Source organism: Schistocerca americana, chromosome 2 (assembly GCF_021461395.2).
Source record: "Schistocerca americana isolate TAMUIC-IGC-003095 chromosome 2, iqSchAmer2.1, whole genome shotgun sequence".
Lineage (NCBI taxonomy): Eukaryota > Metazoa > Arthropoda > Insecta > Orthoptera > Acrididae > Schistocerca > Schistocerca americana.
This window is the reverse complement of record NC_060120.1, coordinates 488935958-488957154: the sequence shown is the minus strand read 5'-3', so window position 1 is coordinate 488957154 and position 21197 is coordinate 488935958. Positions and strand designations below refer to the sequence as shown.

At 39.6% G+C, this 21197-nt stretch overlaps 1 protein-coding gene across 1 annotated transcript in view; it reads left to right on the top strand.

Annotated features, from left to right (window-relative positions):
* Positions 1-21197, top strand: part of LOC124594116 (E3 ubiquitin-protein ligase lubel) — a 468996-nt gene that overhangs the window by 355456 nt on the left and 92343 nt on the right. Inside the window, exon 16 of the mRNA XM_047132473.1 lies at positions 11441-15375. Coding sequence (XP_046988429.1) covers positions 11441-15375 — 3935 coding nt within the window. The remainder of the gene's footprint in view (positions 1-11440; positions 15376-21197) is intronic.

Genomic DNA, 21197 nt, shown 5'->3' with positions numbered 1-21197 from the left:
AACTTTACATGGAAATCATACTCAACTGTGCCAGCTGGGGTGGCTGAGTGGTTCTAAGTGCTACAGTCTGGAACTGTGCGACCGCTATGGTTGCAGGTTCGAATCCTGCCTCAGGCATGGATGTGTGAGATGTCCTTAGGTTAGTTAGATTTGAGTAGTTCTAAGTTATAGGGGACTGATGATCTTAAAAGTTAAGTCCCATAGTGCTCAGAGCCATTTGAACGATACTCAATTGCCTCACTTAAGGTAGTAACATTATGTAGCTTACCTTCTGTTCATGATGCCTTTTTCAACAAGCAAGTACAACCCTGGACACCTTTGTTATGAAAAAATATGAATCTTGCTGTTGTCTATGGTTGTCTTGCCATTGGGGACAACATCAGACACATCCTATTAGGAGGTAGGATCACTGCTGCATTTAGGGTTGGCCTTGAACTCCATTTCATGCATAACAATGTCAGTGGGTCTCTTATATTCATCCATAGGAAAGTCTTATTATAGCTAGTACTTCAAGTGATGGAATGGTCAAGTATGAATCGTAACCCAATCTCATCAAATGTTGGATATTTACTGACAGATGTCCACCCCCAGCAGCTGAGTGGTCAGCATGACAGAACATCAATCCTACGGGCCCGGGTTCGATTCCTGGCTGGGTCAGAGATTCTCTCCGCTCAGAGACTGGGTGTTGTGTTGTCCTAATCATCTTCATTTAATCCCCATTGATGCACAAGTCACCAAAGTGGTGTCAAATTGAAAGACTTGCACCCGGCGTACGGTCTACCCGATGGGAGGCCCTAGTCTCACGACAACTGACGGATATATTCTTAATCAGTGTGTTACACCACAGACCCTCCAATACCTGTCTTAGCCACCTGTTGAAGATTAGGAAAATAAAGCTATATTTGGTAGAACATTTCATTGCCTGTCATTTTTTATTCATTACAGGATACTTTCATAATATCTTCTGATAATTATCTTGAGCAGTGCATAATTCTATGGACTGCATCAAGACCCTGCATCAAAAACAGTTGCTGCTTTTCAGTTACTCTTTTTCAACTAATGTTCCTTATATACCATAAGCTGATGTATACACATATATAATTAAAGACTCTAAAGTATTAATTATAAACTTACATTGATTTATTTTACTGTTTGTAATCTGACAAATGGAATTAACGAGTATTTTCATCTCCAGATGTGAGAAATTTAAGTAACATTTATAAAAGGTACATTGCACCAATCAAAATGCAACTCTACTGTGAATTCTGTTCTTGAACACAGGATGAGTTGTTTGACATTCATAAGAAGCTGGAAATCACCATAACTGTGTCAAATGCTTGGCAGCTGTTGTGAATCAGTATGTTGGAAGGGCTCCCTAGAGTCATGTTCCTGTGATACCAATACGAGAGTTACAAGCACTATCATCTCCTGTGGATCCTGTCTCCTCTACAGAAAGTACAGCACCTATAATTACTCATCCATTTGACTGCAAGTGATATATCAACAGTAAATCCAGGCATCCTGTACGGGACGGACAGGGCCCAGGGAGGACTTGGGATGTTGTACCAATCACCCTAACCAACAAGTTTGAGATGCTGTCTTACACTGAAACTCGAACTGTGCCAATGGGACTCACTTCACTTGTTTGCAGCAAATCTGTTTTGTCCTGTGTCAAGAGGAGATGAACACGCAAGGATAAGGTCTATTAATCATTGGCGGTTCAAACATATGGTCACTGATGGTGTCCCTTAGGGAAATGGCAGCAAGTGACAGGAAAGGACACCAGGTGCATAGTGTGTATGCCTGAGGGCCTCATTCAACAAGTTGAAGAGGTATTCCAGCAGCCATTGAGGGAACAGGGTACAACCAACTGCAGGTTGTGGCACACATTGGGACAAATGACACCTGTCATCTGAGCTTCGATGTCATACTTACGTCATCAGAAGACCAGTCTTGCTCAGGGAGTTTCAGTGGAGATCACAATTTGCAGCATTGTCCCCAGAACTGACCATGGCTCTTTGGTTCCGAGTCGAGTGGAAGGACTGAAGGTTCTAGAAGGTTCTGTGAGAAGCTAGACTCTGAATTCCTGGACTTGCGCCATTTAAGGCCCCCCTACATTGGTCAGGTGTGCTTTACACCTCAGAGGCTGCTACTCAGGTAGCTGACTGTGTGTGGGGTGCACACAAGGTTTTTTTTTAGAATAGGCAACTTTCCATCCAACCCAGATAATGATAGCTGTAGATAATGAAGAATTATCAGCATAAGATCGAACGAAATGCCACCCACAGGTGAGAGTATTAAATTCCTAATGATAAACTGCCAAAGCATTCACAACAAAGTGCCAGAGTTTGAAGATCTTGTGAAAAACAGTGAAGCACAAGCAATACCACATACAGAAAGCTAGTGGTAACCTGAAATTAAAAGCAGTGAGATTTTTTGGGAAAATTTGGGAGTATATCAAAAGGATAGCAAATGTGGAATGGAGGTTGTGTATTTGCTGAAGTAGACAAGAAATTCAGATCCACTGAGGTCGAAATTGAAGCTACACATGGAATTGTTAGGGCAGGACTGAGTATCAGGGGTGGGTATACATGATAATTGGATCCTTCTGCCATCCACCAAACTCATCTCCTGATGTAATGGAAAACTTTAGAAAAACCTCAGTTCACTTGTATGTAAGTTCCCCAGTCATACTGTAATCATTGGTGGAGACTTTAATTATCCAACAATTAACTGGAAAAATTACAGTTTTGTTAGTAGTGGGCAAGATAAGACATCCTATGAAATATTACTTACTACCTTCTCTGAAAACTGGCTAGAACCAACAGTTAGGAACCCCACTCATGATGGAAATATATTGGATCCAATGGCAACAAACAGACTTGATATCTTTGAGGATTCCACATCAAAACTGGTATCAGTGACCATTACTCAGTTGTGGCAATGATAGTTACCGAAGTACAAAGGACAACTAAAACAAACAGAAAGACACAAATATTCAGCAAATTAGATAAAATTTCAGTACCGTCATATCTCAGAGAGGAACTTCAAACTTTCACCACAGGACAGGAGCATGTAAAGGAACTATGGCTCAAGTTTAAAAGAACAGTTGATCATGCACCAAGTAGATATGTACCCAGTAGAACAGTTCATAAAGGGAGGGAACCTCCATGGCATAGAGTCACCATAAAGAAATTTCTAAAGAAACAGGGATTGTCACATAAAAGGTGTAAAACAATGTGTAGGGCTATAGATAGAGAGATGCTGAATGAAATACATTTGGCTGTCAAGAGAGCAATACATTATACTTTCAGTGACTACCATTGCAGAAAAATGTCAAATGATATTTCACAAAACCCAAAGAAATTCTGGTCATATGTAAAGGCTGATAGTGGCACCAAAGTTAGTGCCCAGACCCTAGCAAATGAGACAGGAAGTGAAATTGAAGGTAGCAAAGCAAAAGCTGAAATGTTTAATTCTGTTTTCAAATGTTCCTTTACAAAGGAAAACCCAGAAAAATCACCCCAATTTAATCCTTGTACCACTGAAAAGATGAATGAAATACATATTAATGCCAGTGGTATGGAAAAACAACTGAAATCATTAAAACTGAAGGCCCGATGGAATCCCTCTCAGGTTCTATACTGAATATGTGGCTGAGTTAGCCCCTGATCTAACTTTAATCTATTGCAGATCTCTCAAACAAAAAACTGTGCCCAGTTCATGGAAAAAAGCACAGGTCACACCCATCTACAAGAATGGTAGCAGAAGTGATCCACAAAACTACCATCCAATACCCTTGACACTGATTTGTTGTAGAATCTTAGAACATATTCTGAACTCAAACATGATGAAGTATCTTGAATAGAATGACCTCCTCAGTGCCAATAAGGGTGGATTCTGAAAACATGGAGCATGTGAAACCCAACTCGCACTTCTCTCACATGCCATACTGAAAGCTTTGGATCAAGGCAGCAGGTAGAAGCAGTATTTCTTGATTTCAGAAATGCATTTGACTCAGTACCACACCTATGATTATTGTCAAAAGTATGATCATATGGGGTATCAAGTGAAATTTGTGATTGGATTGAGGACTTTTTGGCAGGGAGGATGTTATCTTTGATGGAGAGTCATCATCAAATGTAGAAGTAACTTCAGGTGTGCCCCAGAGAAGTGTGGTGGAACCGTTGAAGCTCATGTTGTATATTAGTGGCCTTGCAGACAATATTAATAGTAACCTCAGACTGTTTGCAGATGAGGCAATTATCTATAATGAAGTACTGTCTGAAAGAAGCTGCATAAATATTTGGTTGGATCTCAGAAAGATTTCAAAGTGGTGCAGAGACTAGTAACTTGCTTTAAATGTTCAGAATGTAAAACTGTGCATTTCACAGAACAAAAAATGTAGTATCCCATGACTGGAATATCAATGAGTCACTGTTAGAATTGGCCAACTCATACAAATATCTGAGTGTAACACTTTGTAGTGAATGATCACATATGTTCAGTCATCAGTAAATCAGGTGGTAGACTTTGATTTATTGGTAGAATACTAGGGAAGTCCAATCAACCTACAAACAAAATTGTTTACAAATCACTCATGTGACTGGTTCTGGAATATTGGTCAAGTGTGTGGTATCCGTACCAAATAGGACTGACAGGGGATATTGAACATGTACAGAGAGGGCAGCAAAAGTGATCACAGGTTTGTGTGATCCATGGGAGAGTGTCACAGAGATACTGAAGGAACTGAACTGGAAGACTCTTGAAGATAGATGTAAACTATCCCTAGAAAGTCTGTTAACAAAGTTTCAAGAATCAGCATTAATGACTCAAGGAATATACCACAATCCCCTACGTATCGCTCACATAGGGATCATGAGAATGATACTGAAGGAACTGTACTGGAAGACTCTTGAAGATAGACCAAGAAACTTTGTTAACAAAGTTTCAACAATTGTCTTTAAATGATGACTCAAAGAATATACAACATTCTCCTGTGTATCACTCATGTAGGGATCATGAGGATAAGATTAGAATAATTACTGCACACACAGAGGCAAACAGACAATCATTCTACCTGTACTACATACATGAATGGAACAGGAAGAAACACTAACTTTTATAGTGGGATGTACCATCAGCCATACACCTCAAGTTGGTTTGCAGAGTCTAGATGTAGATTAGCACTAACAATGTATTTTTTGGACACTGTACTCACAGTGATTACTGATGAGCTGCTTTAGCACTGCTAATGCAAAGTTAATAGAATGCACACACAGAAATCTGAAGATGACAGTGTGACTTTGTACATGAATATATTATCATTGCATTAGTGTTGTTTGTGTTTAGTATTATTACCAGACCTGGTAGGGTATATAAGAGGTATGAAAAATATCAGATGTTTAATAATCACTGTGAAGGACACAGAGATATAGCATACTTGTGTCAGAATGCAGTATCAGCACCTGAAAGAGTGTGGAAGGGGCCTCATTGTGGGTTTTCATTTGGGCAGCTGGTCGAATAATGTGTTATCCAGGTTTTTGGATCATTCAGATGTGATAGTGGCCCAAAGTTGGATTTCATGGAAATATAGGGGCAGGCATACTCCATGACAAGGTTCCAGTTGACCATGTCCTACCACCACAAAGGAGGTTGTCATATCGTACATCAAGCACCTCATAATACCTTCAAATCTGCACCTGCCATCCAAGAACAAGTAATGAATTCCCTACAACATTCTGTACCATCCCACACTGTTGATCTGAGACTAGCAGTAGATGAACTAGGGAATTACCATCCTGTGCATAGGCTTCCATTAACACCACAACAGACCTGGGTACAGTAGGAGTGGTATAATGATTGGGAAGCATGGGAAGCATGGACTGTTGATGAGTGGCATCACACTGTAGTCAGCATTGAATCATGTCTCTGGCTTAACTGAGATGACCATCATTGGCGAGTATGGTGGTGACCTTGGGGGAGGTCCCATGCTTCCAGTGTTTTGAAGAGGCAGAGTGGTGTCACTCCTGACATCATTATGTAGGGAGCCATGGGGTATTACTTAAGGTCATGGCTGGCAGTGATGGAAGGAATTATGAGAGCACAACGGTATGTCACCATCATCCTGCATTCTCATGTTGTTACCTTTCATGCTGCAGAATTGTGGTGCCATATTTCACCAAGATGATGCCTGATAAAATACAGTACATATCTCTATGAACTGTGAGCATGATGTTGAGGTACTCCTGAGGCCACCAAGATCTCCAGATCTATCCCCAGTGGAACATGTGTGAGACCAGCTCAGTTGTCACCTCTGTCACAGAGCCAGTATCTACGATATCAAGGACAAGCTACAACAATTATGGTCCTGCTTGGCTCAGGGGAGGATACAACTACTTTAGACACCATTCTCAACCAAATCAGTGCATGCATCTGGACCCAAGTAGGAGTGGGTGGGAGTGTAATGTCATGCTGATAATTTGGCTCATATTATTAAGTTATTTGTAAATTTGAATCAATATTTTAATCAATGAAATAGCATCACATACCCTCTCAAACCCAGAAGTTTAATTCTGTTTCCTGCTCCTCTCGTTGGTGATTAATTTTTTTTGCCAGGTTGTGTGTGTGTGTGTGTGTGTGTGTGTGTGTGTTTTGGGGGAATGGGGAGGGGTGCCATCAGTCTACTGGCTGGTTTGATGCAGCTGATTATGAATTTCTCCCCAATGTCAACTTCATCATCTCAGAGCAGTACTTACACCTTGAATATTTGTTGGATGTACTCAAACCTCTGTCTTCCCCAACTGATTTTACTCTCTATGGTTCCCTCTAGTATGATGGACATTTATACAGTGGCTTGTAGAGAATTTATGTAGATGTAGATGCAGCACATGTCCTGTCAATCTGGCCCATTTTCTAGTCAGTTTTTTTATACGTTTTCCTTTCTTCACCAGTTCTGCAAAGAACATTCTCATTTCTCATATTATTACGTGACTCTATTTTTGACAACTTTCTATTGCACTGCATCTCAGAATCTGTAATTCTTTTCTTTTCTTTGCCAGCTAGAACATAGTCCATGATTCAGTTCCACACTATGCTGTGCTCCGAACATACACTCTACAAATTTCTTCCTCAAATTAAGCCCAAGGGAGATTAAGAGTTTAACATCCCATCAACAGTGAGATCATTAGAGATAGAGTAGAAGCTCAGATTATGGAAGGAAGGGGAAGGAAATCAGCCATTCCCTTTTCAAAAGAACCAGGCATTTGCCTTGAGAAATTTAAGGAAATCATGCCAATGTTTGATACTAGTAGATTTTTAAGGAGAAATGCACTCATTGCCTGTGATAGCACTTCATATATCTTCCTTGTTTTATCTCTCATTGCTAAGGTAGAAGAATTCCTTCACATCACCTAATACATGTTTTGTTGTTATATTTCTTGCTAATCTCGTGTCTGTTATTCCTCATTACTTGTGTCTTTATTTAGTTTCCATTCAGTCCATAGTCTGCACTCATTGGACTATTCCATCCATTTTTATTGCTCCCTCTTGGATTTTGTGTGTTCTGTCTATTATCATTTTATCCTACAATTTACACCTTTTTCTGAGAATTTTGAACATCTTGCCCTATTTTAAGTTGTCAAATGCTTTTCATAGATCAAAAAAGTCTGCAAAAGTATCTGAATTTTTAAGATCTTTATTCCATTACCATGTGCAATATCTGAATTGACTCTCTGATACCCTTACCTTTCCTACAGCCAAGCTGATTGTCATGTAAGTGACAGGCCTACTCAATTTTCTTTCCCATTATTCTGTACATTATTCTTATTACCAACTTGGTTGCATTAACTGTTAAGCTGATTGTGTGGTAGTTCTCACACTTACTTGCACGTTATGTCTTCATGGATCTGTGGATGATATGCTTCTGAAAGTCTGATAGTATGTCTCTAGTCTCATAGATTATACACATAACATGAATAATTGTTTGGTTGCCACTTCCCTCAATGCCTTTAGAAATTATGAGGGAATGTTATCTATTCTGTGTTTGTTTGCAAGTCTTGTAAAACACTGTCAAAATTTGACTATAATACTGGATCTCCTAAGCCTTCCAGATTGCCATTCATTTCTTCTTCTATTACTCCAGCTGACAGTTCTTCCTCCTTGTTAAGCCCCTCATACTCTTCCTACCTATTTGCTCTTTTCTCTGCTTTTAACACTAGGATTTGTTTTGCACTCATAATGTTGATGCCTTTCCTTTTAATGTCACAACTGATTAACTTACAAAACCTAACAGGGCATACACTTTAGAAACAATTAAGTAAAAGTGTGAGGGTTCTCAACCCAGTATCTATAGATCACTTCAGAGAAAGTTTAGGAAATGTAAACTGGGAAGATGTATATAATGAGCCAAATGCTAATGATAAATGCAGCATATTTCTTGATAAATTTATATCCCTTTTTGAACATTGTTTTCCAAAGAAAATTATTAAATGTAACACCACAAACATTTCAAAGTACCTTGGATTACTACAGGTATTAAAGTGTCTTCAGAAAGAAAAAGAAAACTGAATGAGACATCAAGAACTAGTAAAGATCTAGTAGTTTTACACTATAAAAATTATTGTAACATAATGAGAAAAGTTGTAAGGAAATCAAGAAATATGTATGTTAGAGAAGAAATTAACAACTCCAGCAATAAAATCTAATCAATATGGAATGTTGTTAGAAGGGAGACAGGAAAAGTAACCACTGAGATAGGTAGTATTACTGTTAAAGAGAATAAGACCATCTTAACCAACAGTACACAGATAGCCAATGTATTTAACAATCACTTCTCAAGTGTAGGAGAAAAAATTGGTGGGAATAGTTCAAAAGATAAAGCCAGGCAGTACATGGAAGAGTCAGTTTTGAAAAATTTTTGTCAAATTAAGTTTCATCTGACAAACTCTTGTGAAATAAGGAAAATTAGTAAATCTTCGAAAAATAAATGTTCTGTTGGATTAGATGACATCTCTAACAAGTTATTAAAACAATGTGGAGCAATTACAGCTGATGTTTTGAGTCACATTTGTAATGCATCACTGACTCAGGGTATTTTTCCAGACAGGTTAAAATATGCCATTGTCAGGCCTCCTTACAAAAAGGAGGAAACCACAGATGTCAATAATTACTGGCCAGTATCCTTGCTTACAGCATTTTCAAAAATCTTTGAGAAAGTAATGTACTCAAGAGTGGTTAGTCATCTCAACAGTAACGGGATACTTAGTAAATCACAATTCGGATTTCAGAAATGCTGTTCTACTGAGACAGCAATACACAATTTCACTGACCACATACTAGAGTCTTTAAATAGTAAAATGTCACCAGTAGGAATATTCTGTGACTTATGCAAAGCATTTGATTGTGTGAACGATGACATTATGTTAGAGAAGTTTCAATTCTATGGTATAAATGGAACAGCATATGAGTGGTTTAAGTCATATCTACAGAAAAGGAAGTGGAAAGTCTCTTTATATACTTCAAGTTATTCAAAGGAGTTTGCCACTTCATCTAACTGGGGTGAAATTACATTAGGTGTTCCACAAGGTTCGATCATGGGTCCCCTCCTGTTCTTGATATATGTGAATGACCTCCCTTCTTATGTGAAACAAGGTGCTGAACTGACACTGTTTGCTGATGATACAAGCATAATTATTAATCCAGTAAAAGAAAGTCCAATAGAAAATGATACAAATAAGGTCTTTGGAAAAGTTATTAATTGGTTTTCTGCAAATGAGCTTGCTCTGAACTTTGAAAAAACACAGTACATCCAATTTTCTGCTGCAAAAAGTATAATTCCTTCAATAAACATAACACATCAAAAGAAGTCAATAGCCAGGGTAGAGCACACTACGTTTTTGGGTGTACATATGGATGAGAATCTTATTTGTAAAAGTCATATTTTGAATCTCCTAAAGCAACTAGGTTCAGAAAATTTTGCAATCAGAATAATTGCCAATTTTGAGGATGTAGAAATTAGTTAACTAACATACTTTGCATACTTCTGCTCTCTGATGTCATATGGAATAATATTCTGCGGCAACTCAACATTCAGGCAAAAGGTATTCACTGCTCAAAAGAAAGCAGTTAGAATAATGTGTGGGGTTCATAGTCACACATCTTGTAGGCATCTGTTTAAAAGGTTAGGAATTCTTACAACTGCTTCACAGTACATTTACTCAGTAATGAAATTTTTTCTCAATGACATGGACCAGTTTAAAATCAACAGCGACATTCCTGATTACAATAACAGAAAAAAGACAGACCTACACTATACTTAACCTGTCTTTGGTGCAGTAAGGGGTAAAATATGCTGCTATAAAACTTTTTGGTAAATTACCAGATGAAATAAAATGTCTGACACACAGCAGTAATAGTTTAAAAAACAAATTGAAATCATACCTCCTTGACAACTCCTTGTATACCATAGATGAATTCTTGAATATGAGTAAATAAATCTGAAGATATAATATATGCATTTTGTGCCAATTAAAGGAATGGGATAGATAATAAATATTTAGGTATAACACTACAATGTCGGGAAAGCCTGAAGAGTTATACTATAATGTTTTTTTTTTTTTAAAAAAAAAAAAGAAAGAAAGAAAGCCTTGCTTCCTGTGCGCATTACTTGTCCATTTGACACGTTCCACATCATAATGGTTTTTCCGTGCTATTGATCAATGGAACACGTAACTAACTAACTCATTCCTAAGTGATTTGTATTGCTTTATACCTTTCTTTTCCTGATAATTTTTCTGTTTCCTTTCTACAACAAACAACTGAATTATTTCTTTTGTTAACCCAGGTTTTTTGACAGTTACCTTCTTTGTACCTATATTTGTCCATCCAACTGTTCTGGTTGCCCTTTTTAGGATTGTCTTTCCTCTTTGAGTGAACTGCCTTCTGTGGTATTCATTATCACAGGATCTACAGCCTCAAATAATTTTAAACTCACACCATCATTCCTCAGTAATTCAGTATCCCACATTCTTACTCACTAGTGCTTCCTGACAGTTCTCTCAAACTTCTACTTTCTCTTTCTCATTACTAAGTTGTGATCTGTATCTGTGTTCATCTTACAACACAGTAACTGACTTCAGAATCTCTGTCTCACCATGATGTAATCCAGTATCAAAGTATCATGGAAGTATAATGGTAGAAAATTTGCAAGACATTACCCCATCTGAGTAATGTTCTACAGAGATTAAATGTCCTTTATTAGATGGGATCTTCTCTTTATGACAAATGAGAAACTGTACAAACAATTAAGGGGATGTATTCATAAAATCAGTTGGTAGTAACATGTTATTTTCTTTACTTTGGTTTATTATTATATTCACTTCAATGTATTTAATGGACTGTTAAAATGAGATAGTGATAGCATTTCTTTCTGTTGCTACAGATGACAGTGTCTCAATAACTGACTTTGTTGATGCAAGGTCTGAAGTTGATACTGAGGACATGACTGATGAAAGTAAAGCGGTGAGTCCAGTCAATGATTTAGTCCATTCAGAGCCTCATGCAACATATGATGATACAGTTCATAAGATTAGTGCTGTAGCACACAAAGAAATAAACAAATCCATCAAGAGAAAGTCAAATAAGGATGAGGACCTAAATCAGGTATGTGAGAAAGATACCCCTAAAGGTAAGAGAGATCAAAACATTCCCACCCAAAATCAAGTGAATAGAGAGCAGAATATAGAAGTAACTTCAACATTCCAAGACAGTATAGGATTAGAACCTCGTAACAATGTAGATAACATTCCACTCACTGCTCAGGAGGATAACATGAGCAACACATTTATTCAGCTAACAAATGGTCTGCAAATTGAAAGGAATCCTAATGACATGCCATCTCCTTTATCAGAAGATATAAATAATAGTGCTGAAATATCAGACATTGATATGAGTGCTGCATATTTGGATTCTGATTATGATGAGCAGGAAGTTGAAGATACTCAAGGAACTAGCAATAGTGATATATCAGGAACATATCCACCACTGGAAGGAAATGCTTTGACAAGGATAGATACATTACAAAGAGAAATGAAACAGCTTTCTTCGCTTATCAACCAGATGTCTGTGAATGCCGAGGATGGTTGTTCAGAATTGCAGAAAGAAGAACTAGAGCAGTTGTCACTATTGGTACGGAAAATGTCTCGGTATGCTGAACAAAATAACACAGAGTCGGACATGCTTCAGAGGGATTTACAGCAACTGACATCTATAGTACAGCAGATGACACAAAACACAACTGATTATGATGAAGAATCAAGTGATGGTTTTGAAGACGAAGAAGAGGAGGAGGTTGATGTGGAGGAGTTTGAAGAGAAAGAAGATGAGGATGAGGATGAGGACGAGGATGAGGAAGAGATAGAGGGAGAGGAAAAATTTGATTATGAAATAAGAGCACAACAGATAGAGAGGGATAACAAAAATGAAACTGGTGTGTTCAAACATTACTCCCAGGAAGAATCAAATAATAAGGCTCTCAACGATGTATCTCAACATACCAAACATCAAATATCAAACAATCCACATTTAAGGGCTGAGAATGTCAGTAAAAAGCAAGAAGTTACTTCAAGGTCAGATGTATTGGATCAAAGAATAGCATCTGAAAATTTAGTTGGTGTAAATATGAGCCATATCACAACAAAACTAAATGATAGACATGCAAAAGAAACAGAAACGAGTGGTGGGTTTCCAGAAAATATTGCCATATTGAATGATGTTGGTAAGAAACCTGAGTCACCTTTTGTATTGGAGAAAGAAGAAGTTAAAGTATTAGTAGAACAAACTAAAAATGTAGACCAAAATGATAATGACAATGTTAACAAATCAGATTTGAGACAGTGCAGTGAAGATGGGAAAAGTCAGCCACTGGCAGGCACTGAATCTAGTACAAACAATTCTGGGCCTGACAACTCCGTTAGAACAGAAAAGTCCAGTAACAACAGCAGACAAATGAATGAAGCAAAACCAAAGCAAGCTGTGAATGGCAAAATAGTATCTAATGTCAATGGTAAAGTCAAGAGACATGATGAAGTTACAGAAAAAGGAAAAACTACAGCTAACAGAAGTAATGTTATCACAGTCAAAGACACAAGCAAAAGCACAGTAAAAATAAAACCAAAACAGGAGATAACAACTGGTAATGAGAAGGATCACTTACAACTAACTGCACCCATTACACAGCTAAAGAAAGAACCAAAACAGAGTGACTTATTTTCACACAGTGATAAAGAAAGTGACCTACTTAAGGAAGAAAACAATACATCTGAAAATAATAGCATTTCTTTTGAAAAACAAAATACTCAACAGAGCAAGGAAAATTCAAATGAAGCACAATCTATGTGGGGAGATACAATAACTGAAATAAATAACAATTCCTCAGTAAACAAAGAAGCTTTTGAAGATGTATCAGTTTGTAACAAGAATATAGCTGTTGAGCAGGTGGAAGACATTACAAAGCAGCAAAAAGCTTCAGATCCAAAAATAATATCTATGCTAAACAAAGATGAAAATATGCAAGATCAAGAAGCACACTTGAAGGATATATCAGGACATACTCAAACAGAAGCCCTGGATGAAAAAAATGCTGTTGCACGCACAAGACATGAGGCACAGATACAGGAAAAAGAACAAACTCAACATAACAAAATTGTTAAAAGTGAAAACATTTTGGAAAATAGTGTGGATAAACAAGAAATAGAAGGTGCTCCCACTGATCTGAGAAAGCCAGAGGAACCAACAAAAGGAGAGAGTAAGCAAGAAACCACTAATGGTTGTCAGAGGATAGAGAAAGATGCAACAAAACCCGTACATATGTCAGCAGGAAAAGAAGAAAGTAACAAGACAGCCAAATTTTCTGTGTCTGCCAGAACTAAAGCAACTGAAAACACAGCAGGAATAGTAAATCTGACACGTAATGAAGAAATAAACGTAGAGACAGAAAAAACTGAACCAACTCAACAGCAAAAATTGGAAACAGTGAAAAGCAAGATACCTCAAAAACAGCCAAAACCACCACAGAGGCCACAGAAAAATATAATATCAAAACCACCACAAAAACCTGTCAGGTCACAACAGACATCAGCAAAAACACAAGTACAGACAAAGACTGTCTTGAAACCAGTTAAAAAACTTGCTCCTCAACCAAACAAACCTAATTCAACTTTGCAGAAACAAGCAATCAGTGACACACCATCAAAGGCACAGCAGCAACAGAAGTCTACTGATGAAGAGCCAAAAGAAAATGCAAGTTTATCAGCAAATACAATTAAAATCACACCAGAAATAAAAAGTCCTGTTAACAATCAGAATTTACAGAAAGTAAATGTGCAAACACATACAGCACAAAAGACAGATAATGTAATATCCTGTGATATCAAGAATGGGAAATCTCCTGTTATAAAGATATCACTTAAAGAAATACCAGGATCTCAGACATCAGCAAGTAATGCACTGCAGACTGACACAAAAGAATCACAAGAAGCTCCTAGAGTTACAAATCACAGCACTGATAACTCAGCACAGCTGATCGAAACAGGTGATAGAAAACCTGTAGCAGAATCAAAGGAAATCAATAAGGAAATTCAAAACAAGAAATCCTCCACACAACCAACAACAAAACATGAGAACAAAAGCAAAGGAAAGAAACGACCTGCTCCACCTATTCCTCAGAAGGCACTGCTTCAAGTTCCATTGCAAAAAGACAGTGCCTCTTCAGCTAACACAAATGATAAAGAAATGCTAAAGACCCCTCAACAGGAAGAGATCCCTCAGCAGGAAGAATCTATTGTAAATATGTCTGCTCGGTCTGATAGCAATTCTGAACATGCAAGCAGCAAGTTAGGAGAACACTTACATTCAGAACAAGAGAAACATCACAATGTAAGTGATCAGCAGCTAAATGTTGTAAGAACAGAAAATGGCTCAGGGACAACTGATGAGTCTAATGATGCTAATGGCACACCTCTAGATAAAAATAAACCAGACTCTGAAAAGAAAGTTATCAGCACAACTTACACTGGGATAGAAGAACATTGTTTAAGCAGTGATGATGATGAGTTCATTACAGACAATGAAAGTGACATAGAGAAAACAGAACCAAGAAAGAATGACATCCTTGAAGCTCCCCCTTTAATAGCCTCAAAAGAAAGCCTTTCAAATCATGTAGGTGAGACGATGACAAATGTTGATTCAAGTGACAAGGAAACCACTGCCATTAGCAATAACATAAAACTTCATTCTGGCAATGATACAACAGAAACAGAAGAAGATGAAAAAACACAAGCAGAAAAAGCAAAAATTATAGATAAATTTGAATTTGAGGTAAGATCATATTTTCAGTAATCTACTTTATTCAGCATGATTCAGACTGAGTTTTGCTAGAAGTTCCAAGTATAGTAATGAATTCCTGTAAATTGTGTTGTTGGTAACATAATTCTCAGTAAACATTAAGTATTGATTCTTTTAATTACCATGTTTGAAGGAACAACATTTGTTGTGACCACAGCAGGACAGGTGCAACTGTGTGTTTGTTTAATGCCATTAGTTATTTAATTTCAGTCTGAAAATCGATATTAGTCTATTACCTTCACTGTCATATCTAAGCAGAGATAATGGTTATTGCATAGTTTTGGTGGAGGAGCTTTCTGATGTTCACAAGTAGATGGAGGCAATGTTTGTAGCTGTTGAACACATTCATAAAACTACAGTAGGATTTTCCAGTGCTTGAGTGACACTAAGCAGTGCATCACAGAGCTTGTAAGCTTCTTTCATCACTAATATGATCCTAAGTGATTTGTTCTCTATCTCCCAACTGACACCTAGTGACTATAGTGGAAGAGGGTACTGTAAATGGGAGTGGCCAAATGGCTGCCCTGGCACATATGTAAAGTAGACATGATCCATTGTCTGAATGAGACAGAGCCTGCAAAAATGTCTTTCCTGCTTGAGCAGTGCCATGGGTAGTCACAGAGAGAAAATGTGGTTGATAATTATAAGTAGCTTGAATGTTAAATGCATGGTACATGCTAGCCCCCCACCCTTAGATAGTTAACATTATGGAAGGGATAGACCCTTAAAGCAAAGCAATTGTTTACCTTATTTAGGATGTTGTCTCAAGAGCATTTGAAAGAAAAGGGTGCAGTCAAGCAGTTCATTGTTTTCATGGGCACTTACATTTAATATTCAGTGAATAGTCTGAAATTACTTACATTCTGCCAGAACTTTCTGTATCATATTTAAAAGTATTAGTTGAAAAATCTTATTGGTCATTTCATTCTCTGACATGGAGTGGGCTGTAACCAACTAAATTGATGTTCTTCACCTTCAGCATTTCGTTTTTTATATTTACAGGAGTATTTGCAGTACTAAGAAATGTAGGATAAAATGTACAAAATACACTGACATCAATTATGTTGCTGCTTACAGTCAAAAGGGGTGTGCATTTTGATGGGCTTAAACTGTCTTGTGCACAAATATGTACCAAATAAAATGATAAGGATGGAAAGACGTGCCCTAGTTTATGACAACATCTATAAAATACCAAGAAAACAGAGATTGTTGCACTCATTGTATAGCATAGGTTGTTGGGAAATCAAAAGATGAAAGTTAATAGCAATTGATTTCTGTGCAGTGCAGGTCACACTGATATGATACAGTAAGCGATAAACCACAGAGCAATGAAGGTCATGTGATGCGACATTGGTTGGACATTTCTATTCCCATGGGAATGATACAATATGCAATACAGTGTGATTCACCATACAACAAGCAACAAGATAGCATGAATCATGTTTCTGTTTCAATCATGAGCCATTCCAAGAGGACATTATTGTAGCTTATCATTATTTAAAGTTCAAAAAATGGAAAAAGACCAAGAAGTACTGGGTACAACAGTACAGTGATATAAATATCAAACCTTGTTCAGCTGTGGTTTCTCGTAAGCTCTCCCAACACGAACTTGGGTCCATGAATTCTACAGAATAGGTCCAGATAGTTTTGGAGCAACTGTTATTAGCTGCTCTGACAAAACTAAGTCCAGATAGTTTTGGAGCAACTGTTATTAGCTGCTCTGACAAAACTGTACACAAATTTTCTACTTGCTATTTCTCCTGCTGAGCAGTTGCTCAATACAGTAAGGTAAGTCAGTGAAAGTGTGTTAATGATGTAGAAATATCATTGTGGTAGCCTTTCACCATACACCTGTCTTAGCTAAGGAGTTCCATATGATCCTGGCTCACTATGGCCATCTGGTAAGGCACTGAGTTTCTTCCTTCATGCAGCTACTTCCCGCCAATCTGTCAATTCTGCTGTGTAAATGGATACCTGCCTACTACAGTTGCTGGCTGCCAGTGTAGAATAATAGCTCAGTTCTTAGAATGGCTTCCACTGAACTAACCTCACCCGGTCTTGGTATTCTCCTTGCAGTGTCAACATCAGCTTGTGTTCCACACCTTGATGGACATGCTGCATGGCGACGCACTTCATACTGAGATGCTTATCTGCAGTTGCAAGATACACATGCACCACACTGTCTCTATGACTGCTACACAGCCCAGCACGTATATCAGTGTTTCATGCCCCATTTTACACAAGAGATGATTAATTCCTTGCTCCACACCAATGAAATTGGGTGTTACACTGGTTGTGCTCAGGGTCAAGGTAGCCACTTTGCTCGGTGTTTGCTGTCCCTACCATGCCTCACCTTTCTTTAGTGGCACTGCACTGGGGTGCGCCTTTGTTGAACATCTTTTAATTTTGAGACTATTTCATGTTTTTTTTTAAATAGTTTAGTTGTTTAAAAAATGTGTTGTTTCTTAATCAAGTGTGGACATTGATCTTTTTGTGGCACCTGCCAGGCATTATTTCAAAAATTTCGTAAGTTAAGTAGGGAAACTTTCCCATACTAGTGACCCGATTATAAACTCAGTTGACTTAATTTAGTGTTTTGACATGTTATTGGCTGCCTCATCCCATTAGCATGTGTTTTATTCCTGCACATGTCACACCTCACCAGCAACTTCTGTTTTTATACTGTGGATACGAGTGTGCTTTGCATCTTGAGATATTTGTGGTGCATGAGTTTTTCCACCCCCTGTACAACCTAGCAACTATGGCTTCCATCACCATCCCAACAAACGCCTTGCTGTGTGCCACTCCAGTGCCACATGACATTATCACTGAGCTGACCATGTGCCCTGTGGAACTGGAATGCTGCAATGCTGACCTGCACATGAAACTCATGGCAAAGTGGCCACCAGCAGCCCAGCCCTTGGTGCCTCCACTCTGACACCCATACCAGCACCCACATCTGCTACCACTGCTGTTCCTCCTCACTTTGATGTGCTGACACCCTATCCCCCAAACATCACCACCACTCTGTCTGGCCATACTGTGGTTAACATGCTGCCCTTCCATCTATGGGACCTGTACCTGTGGTTTTCCTTAGCAGACACTATCTTTGGCAACTGCACCATCACCCAGGATGTCACTTAGTTTGCCATGGTGATCAGTGAACTTGAGATGAAATATGCATTGGATCATGACATCATCTCATATCCCCCATGTACTGATGGTTACGAGGCACACTGGTGCCACCTCAGGATGTATCATCTGAAATGCAGCACATCAGGGTCCTCCTTTTCTTCAATCAGTTTGAGGACCAGGGACCCTTGCAATTCCTGCACCATCTCCAAAGCCTGACAGAACTACATATTGTCTCCAGTGGTTTCCTATACAACATCTGGCTCACTTCCAGCTCTGGTATGGACTGCTGTGGTGTCGCATGCCAACCTCCCCCCCCCCCCCCCCCCCTCCACCACACTGTCATTCCCAGTCTCAAGACAGGGTGCTTGGGACGCTGGCCTCTCTGTCTGCAACTGCCACCACAGTGTGCCATCTCACTCCCACCCAGTGCAGTCAGCTGGCTCCCACTCTGCCAGCCACCCTGCCACTAGCTCCCCCTTGTAGCTTGACATGCCACTAATGACATCACCAGCTGCTGCCATCCCTGCCAGCTCGCTGCACACTGTTCAGGAGCCAAGAGTGTATGATATCCTCCCCTGCCTCAATGTCGACATGGCAACATTACAGGCAACTGTGACCTGTCTCAAATCCAACCACTGCCATCTCTGTAGCCCTAGACATTGGTGCAATGATGGCTATTCCACTGCAATTCTAGCTGCCTTGCCAACAACTCTCACAACATGGCCCACCTTTGCTGGTATTACAAGCACTCCAGCCCAGATGCTGCAAACTGTACGGAACTCTTGACACCCAAATGCCAACATCCAACAGCATAAGGTGTGCCTTTCTGCTACATGGTCTCCCAGCATCTGTTCATCCATGGCGCTAATTCTGCTGCCCCATTCCCGATCTACACTGGATCTGAGTCGTCTATCTTCCTGTGGCAGCTTGTATGGCATCCTGGTGCCACCTCCATTGTCCTGCTGATGGCATGGAATAACCCCATACATCACTGCATCTTCGAACTTGGTCCGAAAAGGAACCTCTCCTGTACCTTCACTGTCACCTACATCACTGACCCCATTATCAGGGCAGACTTCATTGGGCACTACCACCTGCTCCCTGACGTTGCTGGCTGACACCTCATTGTCAGCAATGCTGGGTATCAATGAAGTACACCACTTGTCCTGCTGTTTTCTTTGATGTGAAGCAGGTGATGTATTACGGTCCATACTCTGACCTCCTGGTGCAATTCCCTGCTGTCACAACCTCATCCAGCACACCTCATGAGGTCTGCCATTTAACTGTCCACTACATCGACACCATCCCAGGACCACTCATCTTCTGCTGGCCGTGGTCTCTATCACTGCAAAAATTCGAGATCACCAACACCAAGTTTGATGAGGTGCTCATTGCCAGCATGCTGCATCCTCTGAAGAACCCCTGGGCATCAGCCTTTCACCCTACCAAGAAGAAGAATGGATGTTGGCCCCCATGTGGTGATTACTATAATCTAACCATCTGTACCATCCCTCACTGGTACCTGGTGCTGTTCCTACGCAGATACAACATACTGGTTGGCCTAGATTCTCTGGGGCTAGAACGTTCAGTACATTCAGCAGCACCAAGGCTTCCATCCAGATTCCAGTCACACCTGAGATCATCCAGAAGACCACCATCATCACACCATTCAGGCAGTACAGGAACACTTTTTTGGCCTTTGGCCCCCTTAATGCTGATCAAATGTGGCAGCATTTCTTAGATGGCATCTTGTGAGGCTTGCCATGCTTTTTTTACCTACTTTGACTACATAGTCAGTTTTTCTGTTATGCCCAAGGAACAGTGAGAGCACCTCTGCAGTATTTTTGAATATCTCCACCATCAACATAGCAACATGCACTCTTGGTGCTAGTGAAATGGTGTTGCTGGGCCACTTCATCTTCACTGCCAGCTGACGTCCCTCGCCCAACAAGGTTCAAGCTATCATTGATTTGCCACACTCAGAGACATTCAACAACGTCCGGCATGTTAAACTTCTTCTGCTGCCATCTGAGGAATGCTGCTGCTATGCAGGAGCTGCTCCGCACCACCTTTCTTGGTGCCAAAATGAAGGGCTGTAAGCCAGCACCGTGGACACCGCAAATGGAAACAACTTGTCTTCCACCTAGCATAACTTGGTGGGCATTACCCCGTTTGCCCACCAACATCCCACCAGCCCACCTGCTATTGTCGTTGAAGCCAGCCAGACAGCCATTGACACTGTCCTGCAGCAGCATGCTGGTGATGCCTGGTGACTTCTCTCACTTTCTTCCCCAGCAAGCTCTCTGCCACCCAACAGCAGTGGAACACATATGACAGAGAGCTCCTCACAACCTACGAGGCAACCAAATATTTTTGGCCATCGGTGGAGCCCTCTCACTACATGGTCTAAATCGACCACAACCCTATAATTTTTGCCTATTGGAAAGACATTGACCAGTGCTCTACACATCAATTATGACAACTATCATTCAGTTCTGAATTTACCGCTGACCTATGTCACATCAACAGAATCAACAGCATCATCACCGTCTGTCTCAGCTACAACTGTGCTGTCACTTCATCCATGGACCACGAGGCACTGTGACAAAGAGTGTTCATTCACGGCAACCATATCTCATGCAACCATGTTATGCTGCATA